The following is a 17,470-nucleotide window of genomic DNA, read 5'->3' as shown; positions in this document are numbered from 1 at the left end:
TATGTACTCAAAACAACTCAACTGAAAGTATAATGCTTGGCTAGAGATATGGACGGAGACATAGGCTTAACAGATTGAATGTGGACTGGCTATCTATAAAAATCAAAATGCCCTGCATCCAGTCTTTCCTTCGTTGAACTGTGGGTAGATGAGCCGTCTGACTTGAAGATTATCCAGAATGGTTAAACTTCGCATCCGGAGTGCCAGTGCATTATAAAAAGCTAGGACTGGGCGCAAACAAGTGATTTTCATTGTTCCTAAAATACATCGAAGTCTCGAGATCTCTTTGAGCCCTGACATTTGTAGCTGCTCATTAAAAGCGAATTATCATCGCAGCACACCTTCAGCGGCAATAGTCAAAAGAGATCCACATCTTGAAACTCCTTTCATGTCAATATAGAATATCAAAGACAGAGAAAGGGCAAAAAAGCAAGGAGAGCCCATAGCAACCGATCCAGGTAGTATTGTGGGATCAACGCAACGTTGGTAGCAGCACATCCTTGGTTTGTCTATATCCGAACTTGGTATACGGAGAAGACTTCGTCGGATTCATTGAAAAGACTCAAACGTTCTACAAAGCAGCTTCGTATCTTTTTATGAAACTTTGGTCGAAAGTTAGATCTTTCGGACCGAGACCCAGCAAAATGCGCTCAGCCCAAAGCATTTCATGACGAGAAGCGCAATTGATTGGCTTACAAAGCCTATCATGCAGCTTAGACTCTTATACAATAGCTTCAGATTCGAAGATGTACTATGTTCATTTGTCGCCTGATTTTGTGCAATCACTCTTCAACTTCGAATATTAGCGTGTAGAGTCAAGGACTGAATATTATGGTGACAAGGGGGCTTTTCAGGACATTGAGGATCCGTTATTCAATATGCACATAGGAGACTTTGTTCCTTTTTCCTTCCATCTCAAGGTCCATCAGTTGAAAGGGAAAGGGGAAAGTGGAAGGAGCAAGAGCAAGAGAAAACAATATCATTAACCTTCTGAGTATTAGTATATGGTGTGTGGTACACTCATACTCATGTATTAAGAAATTAGGGGTTTTGAACCACTGATAGTGACCGTGCCGGAGTCAGGGCCTTGATTGGAACTTGAAAGTCCTAAATCGCTTCAAACAAAGATGCAAGTGATATCGAAGCTTCTGCCCCGAAAGCTGACCAAAATTCGACGTTACGAAATGATCCTCGTTCTTTTAACCCGTCTCAATCTTTATCGTGTGTCATTCAAGTGGCAATAATCCATTTCCCACCCGGGGGGGGGGGGGGGGCATCAGCAAAATTATGTGCTGGCTGTATATGCACATAAAGCCGGCCAGTTAGACATCTAAGGAGGAGTATATAACTATATAAAATGCTACGTGTTAGACATTTGTGTTCGCCCGGAAATCTATGCCTCTAGAGACTTGCAACCGTCGCGCCATGGCGGGGCTCGTTAATACATAGTTTACTGGCTCCGAGAAATGCTTTAATCCGGGCCTATCTCAAAAATAGCCGCCAAACATGTTTGACTAATAAACAACAACTTTGGGGCCAAAAACCCACCCACAGCACTTGATGCAGACTGATGTATACATTTCTCATCGACAACAATGCAGAGAGAAGCAAATCGCGACGGTTTTATTCTCACCCTATCTTCTGAGGATGCAAAGCGATCGGATGGAAAGGGCTTGGTGCCGCTAGCTTGTTGGTCTATACATTAACAAGCCACTCGACTGGCCTAACGAAGCGCTTTAGTGAAGATCCTTCGATAAAAAATGTGCGCTAGTCAGTCTCCCGGTATCCCAACAGATCCATCTACAGATAAGATATCGGTTTTGCTCCACCAACATTTTGATTCTTCCCTGCACCACCCAGGGCCAGCATAATGATCGACCACACATGCACGAACTAAATTGTCATGAAAAACCCAATCCCTGTTCTCCCCAAGGAGCGATTGTCCCTGCTCCACCGAACGAATTGTTTCCTTCAACTGTGGCTACTCAAGTCTCTGGCTGCTGTCTACTTCCTCGTGCTTCGCTTGATTAAGCCCCCTCAACCAGGCACCAAACCAACCGTCACCAAGCGCTATGCCTGTCGTCCAAACCTAGAGACTCGTATCTTCTACCCGCGCTCCTACGACCCCGCACACCGTGAACTTCTCCCACTCTACATAAACATCCACGGCGGCGGCTTCGCACTTTGCGATGCTACTGTCGATGACCCGTTCTGTAGCGGATGGGCCGACCGCACCGGAATGTTAGTCGTTAGCCTCAATTACCGCAAGGCCCCACTCTACCCGTTCCCAACGGCCACATTTGATATTGCCGAAGTAGCCAAATGTGTTTTAGCAGACGACTCGCTCCCAATTGACCACTCACGCATCACCATTGGTGGCTTCAGCGCAGGCGCTACCCTCGCGTTATCTGCATCGCAATTACCTGGTCTGAAAGGCTTGATCAAAGCAGCGGTACTATACTACCCCATCGTGGATTTCAGTCACCCACCCAATGTCAAGCTGGATTCGAGACCGTACAAAGATGGCCCGAAGGAATCTTTGGAGAAATCCTCGTGGTGGCTGGACTGGGCATATGTGAGCGTGGGGCAGAATCGGAGGGATCCAATCCTTAGTCCTATCTATGCTGGGAAGAATGAACTCCCGCCGTGGATTTATATGATCGGGGCGCAGTGGGATATGCTTCGGCTGGAGGCGCAACAGATGATTCATGAGTTGGCTGGATTGGAGGATAGAGGTGCCGTGGAGCAGGAGGAGGACTTTGAAATGGGTACGTACAAGTGGACCTTGGCAAGGGGATGTCCACATGGGTTTACCCATGAGTCACCGGGACGTAAGAAGGGTGGTGACAATAGGAGGAAGAGGGAGGAGACTACGCGGGAAATCTATCAAGAGGCGCATGTGTGGTTAAAGAAGTCTCGAGTCCTTGCGTAGATATGTCTTCTACCTAGCCTTGTAAATTTCCATCCTACACAAGTCTAGACTTGTATAGCAAACAACATGAAAGAGATGGCGCAGAAGCCCAGTTCGCATCATCGATACCCCAGTTCCCAAATTCAGAGATTCACTACCTCCTAAAAGTGGGTATGGAATTACGTTGGAAAGGGATACAATTTCTCTTTGTCTGCTATTGGTTTTATTGGCATTCTTATTGGTCCGCTCTCTTTCCAATCAAGCGGCCAAGTGCCCATATTCGCAGGGTCACTGTGCCAGGTGACCTGGGTGGTGTTTGCTAGTTTGAACACATTACTCTTGCGGATTGTGAGAAAGAAATCGTTAGTATTGATCTTTCTCAAATCCATTTTCTTCGTCCCTGTAGTAACCTGGTTCTTAGTTCTTGATTGTTCATTCTACTGTGATCTACGTTATGTTCTCCAAGGCTGGTGGGGTTGATAATGGAGCCATCCACTTCGTTACGGGTCGTCTATTCTATTCCCACATGCAATCACGAACAGTATGATTTCTCGCTGCAAAATACAGATTTGGAGGTTTGCGGACTGCGGGGTTTCCGCATGGCATTCAAATTTGCACGAGAAGTTCAACCTAATTATAACTGATTTCGATCTATACATCAAGGCAGAGTGGAACAAGATGATCCCACTTCGGGCCGAAGGACACTGAGAAGACTGAGCATCGATAAAGATCAACAAAGCTTCCCTCGGAGTGCCATTCTCCAGAAACCGACCAGATATTTGTACTCTGGGTCTTCAATTTTCGGACGCGATTTCAACTTAACGGACGAACTAGGAATCGTCCGTAGTGACAGAGTGTGTTTCTGCTGGCTTCGAAAGGTTTGGCTATAAGAGTTGTAAACTGCTTCATAAAACCTTGATGGTTCATCCTTATCTCAATATAGCATTTTTTTCTCTTCTATCACTTATTCCATCTCACGGGCTATTATCATTCTGTCAATTGTCGCACAAGAAAAATGCATGTATTCGTCACAGGAGGTACCGGCTTCGTCGGCAGAGCAGTCATCCAAGAACTGATAGGGGCAGGGCACACCGTGCTGGCCCTCACTCGTTCCGAAAAAGGCGCACAACAACTAGCCAATCTCGGCGCCGACGTGCATTTCGGAACCCTCGACGACTCTGAAAGTTTGGCAAAGGGGGCTGCTGCCTCAGATGGTGTCATTCCATTGTGCTTTTCGACTGGCCTTGGAAAAGGCTCCTGCTGGCTCAACCCTCCACGGCGAGGCTGAGGAAGGTGTCCAGTTGAAAGACATCGCCGAGGGTGTTGGTAAATCGTTAAATGGACCAGTGGAGAGTAAGAGATGGGAGGAGGTTCAAGCACATTTCGGGTGGTTGGCTAATATAGTGGCCGTTGATAACTTTATCTCTAGCCATAAGACACGATCAGTGCTGGGGTGGAAACCGGAACAGCGCTCGCTTTTGTCACATATCCAGGGGTCGTTTACTTGAGATGAATGCCCATCAAAGATTTTCGATCTAACGTGATTTTTATGTTCTCTCGAAGGCTTTGTCTCACCTAAAATATAGACTCAAGCCGGGCAGTACATGCGAAGAGCCGGAAAGGAAATCAATTGCCGTTTAATATGCATTACCAGTCGACCCATACAGATGTAGTCCCTGTTCAGAGACCATAATCCGATCGCTGAACACAACATATAAACACTGTGTTGGTCCTTCTAGAAAAGAAAAAAGACCAAAACATACAACAGCGGGGTGTCGCTGGCTGTGACGCACGCAACAATTCACCTGCCGGCATGTGACTTGAAGCCCTGTTCTCCATGCCCTGTGGTCGTACATATTATCGAATCAGAAAAAGAGAAATATCTCGCATCGAGCCAGGCAGCAAAGCAACATATTTAATTAAGATTAGAGGCAAAATTTGTGAATCTATCTACACCTCTCATCCCCTGTAGGTTGGGGTTTTCTTATATCCTTCCACCCCATTCCCCATGCCACAAAAAAACAGCAGACACCTATACCAGCAGACAAATAAAAGACGTGGTCTATCCCCTGACTATAAGCCATCAACACTCCACCCAGTTTATCCTTTGATACTGCGCTCCGGATCGCTCCAGCCCCAGCAGCAACCACGGCTCCGGAATCCACGGACGGAGCGTATACCGCCAGGCCGGACTTCAAGCTGTTGATGAAGATGACTTGGCCTATGGTGAGGAAGATAGCCTGGCCCAGAGTTTGGCTAAAAAAGAGCAGAGAAAGGGCGATGGAGGTTTCGGCTTTGGGGAGGATGTTTTGGACTGCAAGGATGGGCTACACTCATATGTTAGTATGGATATATATATATATATATATATATATTGGAAAATGGCCAACTCACCGCCTGAGTACCAAGACCCCGTCCAGCTCCGATCAGGATCTGGTATCCAATCCATGTTGCTGTTGGTGTCGATGATGAGAGAAGAGATAGCAACCCGTTTCCAAGTGATAATAACACCCCGCTACCGACACTAAACGGAAGATAGTAGCCCACCTTTCTCACTGTATGGCCATTAGAATCAATGCTATTTGCGGAGGTGGGAGGAATTCCTTACCTAAAAACCCAGAGAAAATGACAAGAATCAACTGACTGATGATACCAGGGAGTGTAGAAACACCACTTATCATCGTGGACACTCCCTTCACCACCTGAAAGTAAAGAGGAAGATAATATGTTGCGCAGGTATTCATACCGCCGAGGAAGAACATAAAGAGACAGGAGAAAAGGACTGTTCCCTGAGAGACCATTTGTAGAGGGAACATGGCCACTCTACCGGTGCGGTACTCCCACCCCAGAAACAGAACGAACATGGCGCCTGAACCGCAGAACAGACCAATGACTGTCGAGCTTTCCCAAGGATATTGGTTTCCGCCATAATCGAGTGCCAGGAGGAGCTGAATGATGGCCGGTGCGAAAATGGAAAATCCAATCAGATCTAATTTCTCTCGGATGATGTGAAGGGTTGGTAGAGGGTCATTTGTAACTTTCGGTTCTGGGATAGTGACGAAAAGCAAGACAAGAGTAATGGCGCCGCCGATTGGTAGATTGATGTAGAAGCCTGCAAAATGAATAATCGGCAAAAGATCCCAGGCAAAGAGACAAACACAGAGAGAGCACTCACACCATCGCCATGATACATATTCCGTTAGCGCCCCTCCAATCAATGGCCCGAGGACAAGGCCGAGCTGTGCAACTAGAAAATTACAGGTTAGAAGAAATATCCCAAAAAGTATCAAATTGGCCTACTCACTCGCCAGCAAGATGGCCGTCATGGCTATCAAACAGCAGGATTAGTGATATTTTAAACATGAGGTAAGACGCTATGATGCATACGTGCTTGTTTCTTCGGGGGAAGCGATCTCGTAATTATTGTCAAGGCACCATTTTGAATACCTGAAGCTCCGATGCCTGCCAATGCCCTTGCAACAATGAGCATTTTCGAGCTAGATGCTAAAGCACAAATCAAGGAGCTGACCAAGAAAATGCCCAGCAGCGTAATGAAGATTTTCTGGTGGCTGTTAGCTATTTTTGCCAGCAAGAGCATGAGATATGTGCCAGAGTACCTTGGTGTTGAAGTATGTGTATAGTTTCCCTGTGAGTGGCTGAAAAGATGCACTAGGTAGAATATCAGTGAAGTCTTCTTTTTTCTTTTTTCTCTTTTTAAGTTTTGAGTTTTGATTTTTTTTTTCTTTTAATCAATTTTTATGTCTTCTTTTTATTTTCGAAGTAGATAGTAATAGCTGACGTACCTAGTGAGCTGATATGCACTACCATACCATGCCACATCAGAAAGAGAATGAAATTGGCTTGTGATTCGGGGAATTGCCTATTATGACATGTCATCAGTCAAGAGGAACAGATACCTAACTAGCAGTCCCTAGTATCTCAAAGCAAGTTTACCGGGGCAACGATAGAAGAATCAATAAGCACAAGAAGGGCTGCAGACGTCAAAGCCGAGAGCAACAACGCAAGCCTAAAGCCAGTGATATAGTCTTGTCGTTTCATTGCTGGCTCTTGCTCTTCAGCCTTATCCATTTTGCCATCTTCTCCCCCTGATGCTACAGGCATCTTTTGTTGGCTGGGCGTCAGGAACAGGGAAGTATCATCATATGACTGCTTTTCCATTTCCGTTGGTGGGTGTGGCGATATAGTTGTTAAGAGTTCAAGATATTGGCGTCAAAAACGAAGCGAATCAAGGGAGGCAGTCTGCACATTTACACGTGATCGCCTATCTTATTCATTCTTGCAAGCTGCGGCTGAATGATAGTGGGACAATGAGTGGAGAATGGAGAACAAAAAGAAAGATAGCCTAGAGATTTGCACGGTCGCATTTGGGTATTTAAAATGATGCACTACTGTACTCTGTAGCTCCAAGGGAATCATCAGCAATTCGCCTAGACCACTACACCATCAGCATTCCAGCAATGAGCAATTTAACTGTTTAAGTTCGAAAGCTTTATAGAATAGTTCTTTACATTTAATTTACCTGTCTGAATTCTATAGAATAATTTAATTGATTGTGGAGGGAGAATTCAAAAGCAAATATCAGACCCGCCGATAATCTTTTGTGATGGTACCATAGCAACTACAGGGCACCCAAAGATTAAACGTAACTTCGCCACACCGCTTGACCCCTTAAATTACACACCGTCTGTAATTTAACAGTACATAACGCCTTATAATTCTTGGTTTCTACACAAATCTCTCCACCCATAACCATGGTTCGTAACACAGAGCTTACCCGTGACCAGCGTATACGTTGTCAAATCCTCCGAGATGAAGGATATTCATATCCAGATATTGCAGCCCGCATGGATTGCACCCGACGGCAAGTACGAATCTATACGAATCACACCACAAAAGAATAAGAAGGTTGGCAGGTTATTAAAGCTCACCCCTGAGCGTATTGATGGGGTTATATCGTGGATACAAGGGTCAATCGAACGCCGGGCTCTTAAATGTGAAGCAATCTGTGGTATTCAATAGCTTGAAGTCTGCGCAGAGACACTTCGTACGTCTTTAAAAGCTCGAGGGATGGTTTCACATCCTGCTACACAAAAACCTCCAATCCTCGCTCACCACCAATCACGACGACTCGCGTGGGCTCCCGCTCGAGAAAACTGGACAGTTGATAATTGGAGAAAGAGTTATCTTTAGCGATGAAGCTTTATTTCGATCTGGCTTCCATCGAATGCCTCCAATTTTACGTTTCAGTGACGAAAAATATCATGAGACGGCGGTCGTTAGCCAAACAGGCCAATGCCGAGGAATAATAGTCTGGGCATGCTTTTCTGGGAATATTGAAGGTCCAATTATGATCTGGGATTGCTCCTAGGGTGCTTTAGATTCCAAGAATTTTATTAAGTACATTGTGCCAAAGATTAATCAATTTGACTCGAAGCTTTGGGATTTATATAGAATTGACCCTCTTCTTATGCAAGATGGAGTTCCCTGCCATTGGTCATACGAGACCACAGCGGAATTATATGGTCTTGATATCGCAGAAACAGACCATCCACCAATTTCTCCTGATTTGAACCCACAAGAGAATCTCTGGAATTGATTTAGAGACTACATTTCTGAGAGATGTGGGCCATATATTATACGCATAAATGACCTTATTCCACTGATTCAAGAAACATGGGATGCACTGCCAGAGCATGTTTTGGAGGGTGAAGTTCAATCTATGCTACACCGTGTAAAGCAGATTATTGATAGAGATGGAAGGGCCACACCAGATTTGGTAAAACAGTATTATTACAGAATTTTGCTGGCAGAAAAAAAGGGGAGAATTACATTTATTCTTTGGGTGCCCTGTACGTACGGAGTAGTGCCATCCAAGCTGTGGATCTCCGCCTTACGAATGGAAATAGATGCCCGGGCGTCTCCACTGAAATCTATATAATGCGGCACAGACACGGGAACACGGGACGGTTCAAAAGTCTGAATAGCTTTTTCGACGTGTTCGATCTCAGATGCTTCCCTTACACCAGATCGGAAATCGGTAATCAGAACAGAGATGAAAGGAAGGAAGAAAGGAAATTCCGTACACGCGATCCTGAATCGTAGGCGGAGGGGTCGGTTGTATAGAGTATTTCACGACCACACGATTAATGCAGTCTTGAATCTTGACAAAGATAATTGATAATCATTAGGATAGACTTTATAGAGAAAATAGAGATTATTCTTAAGCTATCCTTGAAGAGTACAATGGACATTATTTACCCGGGAGGGTAGGGCGGAGATGCGGTAAGACAGCGCGGTTACTTATTATTGTAAGTCCTGATAGTCCAGGTAATTAACACGCAGATCTTCGCAAAGATCAGCCAGATATATTTAATATGTACTGTAAGGGGTATGCTCGTCACACTACGTTCGATGATCGGTGACTCAAGCCGACATGAATGGAGATTTCGCTCTCCACCGAGTCCACTTATTCCACTAGCACTGAATATGAGGTTCAGCTGAGCCAAACTAGATGCTGCAGGATTTTTACTCAATAAAATATAAGATATAGATACTCGTTAAACGAAAATAAATTCTCGTGCTCTGTCCTGAAGATTCCTTATTGATTCAGGCAAAAACCCATTCCAATCATTCGAATCATGCCCCCGCTATCGCAATACCACTTCGAAGTACTACCACACAACGAGGCGAGTGTCCAACAATGGGGTCCCAAATACATCGAATTCCGCCTGAACGCCCTCAAAACAGCCCCTGACAGCTTCGGGTCATCCTACGAAAAAGAAGCAAACATGTCCGAAGCAGAATGGATTTTAATGCTCTGCGAGCCTGCTTTTCGAGTCATCATCGCTGTTCCCCGAGCAGATGATGGTGCCCTCCAGACTCCGGTGTGGGAAAATGAGTGGGCATTGATTTCAAGTCTCTACGGCCCGCGCTGTCACCACGAACCGTACCACGATAATGAAAACGACTGTAATGAATCGTCTTGGTTCCTAGGAACCTCGTTTGTTACTCCTCACCACCGGCAACGGGGCATGATTCTAGAGGCCTTTGCCACAGCTGAGCAAACAGCTGTCAGCGAGGACAGACAGACGTTCCAAAAGCGACACAAATCTCAGCTTCAACGCCCGTCTGGGCATCGATCAAATCAATTCCGGACACGCATGTTGGGCTCGAGTGCTACCACCCATCCCACCGTCTTGAATTATTACAGAAAAACTGGACTTGAAGTCTCGCATACCATCAGGAGGGGAGATATCGCTCGACTGTGGAGGTGGAAAATATCGGTCAGTCCTGATAAGTTGAACGAGCTGGCAACTATATTAGTGAAGATTATTCCATGGGACGGTGAACCCAATTTGGCACGGCTGTAACCAAAATATTTGAATTTTCAAGTGACATGGGGTTTGGTGGGGTGTACTTTAATATAGTTACTGAAATATGAGCTTTCCTCTACAGGACATTACCTGTAGCAACTTGGAGTTGGATATCTTTCTCTCATGGGATTCAGGCTTATTGGCGTTGAAACAAAACGAAATTCAAAGCATCTTGAAGTTAGTAGTGAGCCGATGTGGCCAGCTGTCATCAATCTATAAATCCTGCAAGCTCTACCTATACAACTAAGAAAACATTGCAGTGCAATATGCAATTAAATTTTCATTTATTTATTATAATTTATTTATGTGAATACGTGAAATAAAAATACGTACAAATTTTGCTGAGGTTATCTTTTTAGGTGGTGTCCTCTACAGTTGACTTCCAGCCCTCATTGGAACCTCAATCATCAAGCTAGTAATATTTATTGAACTTTAAATTACTCACAGCGCTGATCATGGACGATCCTCAATCTTCAAGCTAGTAATAATTATTGAGCTTTAAATTACCCACACCGCTGATCATGGACGATCATTCAGCTCAGCCATACAAGCCCTTACGTCCAGTGGGGCCCAGATAAGATAGAAGCCCATGAGACGATTCTTCGCACCGTCTGTTCTTTCTTCTATTATTACACCATCTATCTTACATTCTCATCAAGAATGGCTAACAACCCCTCTACGTTGGCCGAAGCCTGCCATGAAAACCAGAAGGCACCAACCACCCATTTAATTACACTTCTCGATCAAGTCGCCGACCAATTCCCAGATCATGATGCCATCATATCCCTCCATCAGACCAGCCTGCGCTGGACCTTTGCTCAACTGCAGGAGAAGAGCATCCAACTGGCCGCCCGTTTATCGTCCAGAGGTGTTGGACATGGAAGTCGGATGATAACCCTTATGCATAACCAAGCCCAGTGGGCACTGCTTTTTTGGGCATCTGCCCGCCTGGGCTGTCAATTTGTGCCACTGGATTTCCGGGTGCTCGATCGCGACGCACGGGACGTTTTGTTTCTCCTCGACCAGCTGGAACCAGCAGCAATATTTGTATCAAACCAGACCATGGCGAATCGGATTAACAATATCACAGTCGATCATGACCATCGCCCCTTCGTTCAGTGCGTTGTCAGCGACAATGAAGAGACTGCTATACCGGCCAGGTGGACGACGCTGTCCAACATCATGTCAGAGCCTTTATTAGATAATCCTCCTTTGCATCAGCCCGAGAACCCAGATGATACAATACTTATCCTGTTCACGAGTGGCACCACCGCACTTCCCAAAGGCTGTCCGCACACGACCATCTCCATCGGTGCTCAAGGGCTGGGGTTTATGTACAGGTTGGAACTGGGACCTGGCGCAAATCTTTGCCAGCATTTACCCAATTTTCATGTCTTCAATATTGCGTTCACTCTTGCGTTCTGGCTCGCGGGTGCGACTGTCATCTTCCCAAACTTTTCTTTCGACCCACAAAGCACCTTGCAGCTGATCAGATCCTATCAACGGGTCACAACCCCCTGTGTCCCGGCCATGATACATGCTTTACTGAACTGTGCGTTGCCTCAGCACGGCTCCCATCCTTCGTTTGAAGTTATTCTAGGTGGTGCTCCAGTGACATTGGACGTAGTAAAGTGCTGTAGGGATTTGGGGGCGACAAGGGTTATGGCAGGATATGGCATGACTGAGGGTATACCGTTTGTCAATACCTCTCTCGAAGAAATGTCCATGGGCCTGACTACAAGGGATGTGTCTGTTGGGAAGGTATTCTACGGTGGGCGAGTCCGGATCTGTGCTGAGGAAAGCCGTATCCCCATTCACAAAGAGGAGGTCGGTGAGGTGCACATCGGTGGTCTTCCAGTGTTCGGGGGCTATCTTGTGGGGAGCAATAACTCATGTTATCATGAGGATGGAGTGAACTGGATAGCTACAGGAGACCAGGGGTATATGGATATTGAGGGCTATGTTTATATACTCGGCAGGTATAAAGATATTATTATTCGCGGTGGCGAGAACATATCCCCATTGAAAATAGAACAGTGTTTGGGCGAGGTAAATGGAATAAGGGTGAGTCAGCCGAACCTAGTTTGTTATCGAACGCGGTCTTGACGCAACAGGTACTGACTGTCTGATTAGGATGTATATGTTGTCGGAACTCCAGATGCTGTTGCTGGTGAAATACCTGTTGCTGTGATACGAAAAGATCCGTCAGGCCAAATGCCAATGAAAACAAATCTTTAAACAATGGTTTCGAATGAACTTGGTCAATCGTTTGCTCCAGCACGCATTCTTGATCTCCAAGATGACCTTGGAAAGGATAACTATCCAACTACAACATCTGGCAAAATCCAGAAAACAGTGCTTCGAGAATGGGTGACTGAGCATCTCAATCAGATCATCGTCAACAATCCAATCTCCTCCGACGACATTACAACAGACTTAACGACATCATGGTCTGGCTTAGCTGGTCTGGCACCCAGAGATATCGATCCGGACGTTTCTATACGAACCTTCGCCGACAGTATGATGCAAATCCAGTTTTGCCACCTGATAAGCCAAAAGCTGCAAGTTGTGATCACGCAGATTGATTTGATCAAGTTCAACACGATTCGAAAACAGGCAAAACTTCTCAACGAAAGAAAGCATATCAAGGACTCTCATTGCCGTGATACAGACCATGCTCTTCCAGCGCAGATCGATATGGAGCGGGCAAAAAAGGTGGCCTTTTCCAAGTTGTACGGGCTTGGATTTAGATGGGATGACGTGGAAGAAGTCGTTCCGATTGCAGACTGTGTGAAACGGACACACTATGGACACCGGCCAAACTCGTGGAACACCCGGATGTCATGGATTGCGAACTCATCAATCAGCGCCGCAGATGTCGAGGCAGCCTTGCACACTTGGCTTCAACGTCACCCACTGCTGCGGTCCACGCCTCTTACATACGATGAGGAACTAGACCTATATTTGGTCATGCATCCCAGTGAGGATTGGATGAAACTACAAGTTATGGACGGCGGGATGGTTAAAGACATAACCAGTGTCGAAACATATAAGCTGAATGATCCCGACTATGACCACATCGATGGGAAGGGGCCATTGTTCAGGGCTACTATTCTAAGTGTGGAGAATTCATCAGTTGTCGGGTTGGTCATGCACCTGCACCATCTTATGTTCGATGCCCACATCCTGTTTCGATGGTTTGAAGACCTCAAAAATATTCTGAACCGCAAGGACCAGCTTCTCAATTTTCACCCATATCGTGATTATATCGCAGATTACCAAAGGAACCGAACTGGGCCAGCAGCCCGCAGAGCGGTTGACTTTCATGTTAACAGGATTCGAGGAGTATCGTCTGCTACTGATGCGTTCTGGCCACGGCAGATTGTACCACACTGGTTTAAGGGAGATAATCAGGGATGGGTCCACAGTGACAACACCCCAGGCCATCCCAGTGAGCGGCCCCTTCTAGATGGAGATAAAAGCATTGGAACCAAAGGTATAACCCGTGCTGTGCATGTGCCCAAGATCTCGGAATTACAACACAAGTTCGCGATAACACCCCCGATAATTGCGAAATGCGCCTGCGCATTGATCAATGTACGCATGACCGGAGCTCAAGAGGCAATCTTTGGCCTCGTTGAATCGGGCAGAACCTGGCCAGCTGCGGATGACAGTCACCCCGACAATAAAGGTATCGATATTTTAGAAGTCGATGGGCCTACAATCAACCAATGTCTCAGTCGCACAAAGATTACACCAGACGAAAGGGCAATCCAGCTTCTATCCAGGATGAGCAAGGACCAAGATGATATTGTTTCTAATATATATGCTCCTATGGACGAAATATGCCGGAAGCTGGATGATTCAGACTCCAAATCTTTCCTCGACATCCTCTTCCGCCAAAGCCTCAACTGGAGGATGGGGGGATATAAAGAAGACGCGTCCGATCCAATCAAGGTAATCGAAAACGTTTCTCGATCCGACTTTGGTCTTTTCTGGATTCCGGGTATGATGGAGGGTGATCTGCTACGGCTGACCGTGAAATACGACGATGCTCAGCTTAGGGCAACGGATGTATACAATATTATGACGGGGTTCCTGTGCGCTGTGGCCTGGCTTTGTGATCCTGGTAATGTGGATAAGCCTGTGTCGCAGTGCGAGTTCCAAGGTCATGATATCGTGGACCTTGATCGCGAAAGTCCGGCTCGCTATCGGCAGTGATCATATCTGATTAGTTAAGTGGAAATGTCTCAACTATCTTAAATCGAAAGAATTAGAAGTTTGCAGAGTAACGTAATTACTATTTATCATTAAGCTTTTCAAAGGGATTTTGATTAATATTGCAAATTAAAATTATCCGGAAGCTCCGCATTATGTGCCTTGATTATGATGATCGCAAATAAGAGCGGTCGATTTAGCAACAGGGACGATCGGTTTTGCAATTTTTGATCACACTGAGCAAGTCTGAGTGATCACTGAGCGATCCATGAGCATTGGCCCTTCCTCACATAAGTCCACTGACCTGATCACCGAGTCTGAGCCCGTGCTGAAATCTACTCACTGAGCCTGAGCCTGAGCGCCCTCATAAAAGCGGCGGCAGCCAAAACAGGAAAGCCCCACCTGGCAGACATTATCCAGTCTATATAACTACATATACGCTCGAAAAATGAGAAAAACCGTGCATATATTAACGCCCTCGCCACTTTCGCTCACTGAGTAAAAATCAGCCCACCCCCCGATCAACATCCAGCTGGCCTCCCAGTGGTTAGTGATCATTCTGTACCCGAATTACGCGAGCCTCGGGAAGCGGTGTACATCGGTGATAGGGCTATATCAGATTAATCAAAAGTAACTCACGCGTAATAAATGTAAGATCGAATTACAAAACAAGTAGGCCGTATAGCGGGTCAAAGTTTCTCCTCGGCCCACATTGTGCCAGGTCAACCAACGTCGAGTCTTTGTTGACTACCATCGTGATTCTCCTGTCGTCTACACGCGCAAGTAAACATTTAAACATTATCTATACGCCTTAACCAGAATGGGTCAGATCTTCTCCCTCCAAGATTCATTCGCTACAAAACTCAGTCCAGAGCCTCGAGTCGCCAACCACCCGAGAGCAGGATCGTGAAGTTCGACCATTCCAAGGATCCCGTGGCTCGACAGTCTTCGATTTTATTGGAAACAGCTATTATTAACAGAAATGAGAACCAACATCTTCGCGTTTCTACCGTGATAGAGGTGCACTCTGCGGCGTTTCTTGTTGAGCAATACTCTAGAGTAACCTTTTCGTGCCAAATAGTATACGTAATAGATTGTTCAATACTGAGTCTATGTGACAAAATACCCTCTGAAGCTTTCCGCCACCGCAGTTTTGGCTCCTCTAGCAGTCCTTGAGAAGGCCTCATGTGTCATTAGAGATGGATATTGTCTCGAGATGAATAATCAATTTAAGAACAACTTATATTTTTTGCATATTCATGGGCTCCTTGGAGTACCCTTGGCTGGCTACTATGAGCCATAAATTTCCCGAGAGTGATTATTGTTGTTCCTAGGAATGATCATAACCACCATGAAGCGTCCAGTGGAGGAGGGTTGGAAATTGGCTGCACGATTTCCCGTCGTGTGTATTGCTCCTAGGACGAACTGAATGCGGTTCGGTCTGGATATGTGTATGTACCTCGGCCCTGGTGATCCTGAGAATGTTTAACGCCACGATTTGCCTTATTACTGGCTATTGTTATAACGATTCCGTGGGCTATCAGTTTCAAGGATGAGCTATAAGTACTGGCTGTTTCCCATGGACGGTAAACTATCAGAAATTCCACGGGAAAATCATAAATACAACAATTCAGCTTTTTTTTTAACTTTTACTGTATTGATCTGAGTCCTCAGACCCATCCTATGTCCATTTCCAATTTTGAGATATGGAAATTCATCTTCAACCCTTCGTTTACCGAGTAAAATCCAAACCCCGCAATACAAGCTCCCTGAGTACCGCCAGGAACTTTTCCGAGAGGGTCCCATTCATGATAGGCATGAGCGTGTTGGTAAGGTGAAAGCCCTTTACCAGAGGCACGTTGAGCTTTGGATTGAGTGAGTAGTCGCAATATGCTTTCTAAATTTCCGTTTTTATTGACTCCTCAGGTTCTTCATGGCGGAAGTGTTCCAATTGACTATAAGCTGGAGAAGGGATCTTCAGCTCACAATATTACCTTGATAAAGGAATTCATCCAATGGTACACGTTTTCTACAAAATGACGCCTTTACCTACATGGAAGGCCCACGGTGAACACTACTTCGGCATTCGCCGAGAAACTCTTCGCTGGCTTTAAGACAGCTACAGGAAACGTGGTTACTGTAGGGGATCGTTTAGAGGTAAATAGGGTTAGTACAGAAAGTTGCGAAAGTTGATGATGCCGAGGCTTACTTTCTCATAGTGGATCAGGTTGGACTACTGAAGATGCACAGGTACTAAATGCTTTATTCTTTGTCTCGGTGTACAGTACAGCACATCAGAAGTTTACGTGAAGCCCATTCATCGAGCTTGGCAGTTCGTGTCAGGCATTGAAGGATAACCCAATCGAATTCGCACATCGAAGATGATGAATTTCTGTTTTTCAACTGTAGAGTACTGAGCCCGTGTAAGGCCAACTGGCAACGGTACGATTGTGATACGAACCATACGAGCGATACTCACTGTGACCAGTTAGCACCGCGTAACAATACTTCCCCACCCGGTCAAGCGATTCTGGTGCGCGAATAGTGTAATAGTGTCGTGTGAGGGGAGAGAGTAATCAGAAAAAGGAGTTGAAGTGCCACGTCCTTGACTTCCAAAGTCAAGGATTTCGTCTGATTGTAGGATTTCTGGATCAATAAGTGACTCGGCATATTGCGATGTTGGATATTGACTATCAGAATGCTGGGGTTGAGACATAGTCGCAAGGAAGCAAGGTTTGTAGCATAACCAGAGAAACAAAAAAGGACTTCAAATACTTACTGAGGCAACTCAGCTAGGGAGACTAGGGGGTCACTCATGTGTTAGGTGTAGGTTATGCGACTGGCTTAGATGCGACTAGAAGATGAAACAGCGACATACCATATTCCCCATATTAGTATGGTAAAGGACCAATAGGATGGAGTAGTATAGTACCCTATTGAAATCTCC

At 45.6% G+C, this 17,470-nt stretch overlaps 6 protein-coding genes across 6 annotated transcripts; 5 read left to right on the top strand and 1 right to left on the bottom strand.

Annotated features, from left to right (window-relative positions):
• Nucleotides 1-1,903: 1,903 nt before the first annotated feature.
• On the top strand, nucleotides 1,904-2,932 carry N7478_007557 (Alpha/beta hydrolase fold-3; the record flags this gene model as incomplete). Its single annotated transcript, XM_056923771.1, has 1 exon — nucleotides 1,904-2,932. One exon carries the CDS (start codon nucleotides 1,904-1,906, stop codon nucleotides 2,930-2,932), a length of 1,029 nt encoding a protein of 342 aa, XP_056776497.1.
• Nucleotides 2,933-3,926: 994 nt separating this feature from the next.
• On the top strand, nucleotides 3,927-4,199 carry N7478_007556 (uncharacterized protein; the record flags this gene model as incomplete). The annotated part of the gene is made up of 1 exon (XM_056923770.1): nucleotides 3,927-4,199. The coding sequence occupies one exon, from the start codon at nucleotides 3,927-3,929 to the stop codon at nucleotides 4,197-4,199; it is 273 nt and encodes a 90-aa protein (XP_056776496.1).
• Nucleotides 4,200-4,712: 513 nt separating this feature from the next.
• N7478_007555 (MDR family MFS transporter) lies at nucleotides 4,713-7,090 on the bottom strand (the record flags this gene model as incomplete). Its single annotated transcript, XM_056923769.1, has 10 exons — nucleotides 4,713-4,753; nucleotides 4,950-5,238; nucleotides 5,306-5,466; nucleotides 5,520-6,023; nucleotides 6,087-6,158; nucleotides 6,216-6,239; nucleotides 6,299-6,473; nucleotides 6,529-6,580; nucleotides 6,715-6,791; nucleotides 6,866-7,090. 10 exons carry the CDS (start codon nucleotides 7,088-7,090, stop codon nucleotides 4,713-4,715), a joined length of 1,620 nt encoding a protein of 539 aa, XP_056776495.1.
• Nucleotides 7,091-9,570: 2,480 nt separating this feature from the next.
• On the top strand, nucleotides 9,571-10,302 carry N7478_007554 (uncharacterized protein; the record flags this gene model as incomplete). Its single annotated transcript, XM_056923768.1, has 1 exon — nucleotides 9,571-10,302. The coding sequence occupies one exon, from the start codon at nucleotides 9,571-9,573 to the stop codon at nucleotides 10,300-10,302; it is 732 nt and encodes a 243-aa protein (XP_056776494.1).
• Nucleotides 10,303-10,965: 663 nt separating this feature from the next.
• Nucleotides 10,966-12,411, top strand: N7478_007553 (class I adenylate-forming enzyme family protein; the record flags this gene model as incomplete). Its single annotated transcript, XM_056923767.1, has 1 exon — nucleotides 10,966-12,411. The coding sequence occupies one exon, from the start codon at nucleotides 10,966-10,968 to the stop codon at nucleotides 12,409-12,411; it is 1,446 nt and encodes a 481-aa protein (XP_056776493.1).
• Nucleotides 12,412-12,546: 135 nt separating this feature from the next.
• N7478_007552 (uncharacterized protein) lies at nucleotides 12,547-14,526 on the top strand (the record flags this gene model as incomplete). Its single annotated transcript, XM_056923766.1, has 1 exon — nucleotides 12,547-14,526. One exon carries the CDS (start codon nucleotides 12,547-12,549, stop codon nucleotides 14,524-14,526), a length of 1,980 nt encoding a protein of 659 aa, XP_056776492.1.
• Between the last annotated feature and the right edge of the window lie 2,944 nt (nucleotides 14,527-17,470).

This window comes from Penicillium angulare (genome assembly GCF_028827245.1).
Source record: "Penicillium angulare strain IBT 27051 chromosome Unknown utg000005l_segment0_segment0, whole genome shotgun sequence".
Taxonomy (NCBI): domain Eukaryota; kingdom Fungi; phylum Ascomycota; class Eurotiomycetes; order Eurotiales; family Aspergillaceae; genus Penicillium; species Penicillium angulare.
The sequence above is the reverse complement of the archived record's forward strand: the minus strand, read 5'-3'. Positions and strand labels throughout refer to the sequence as shown.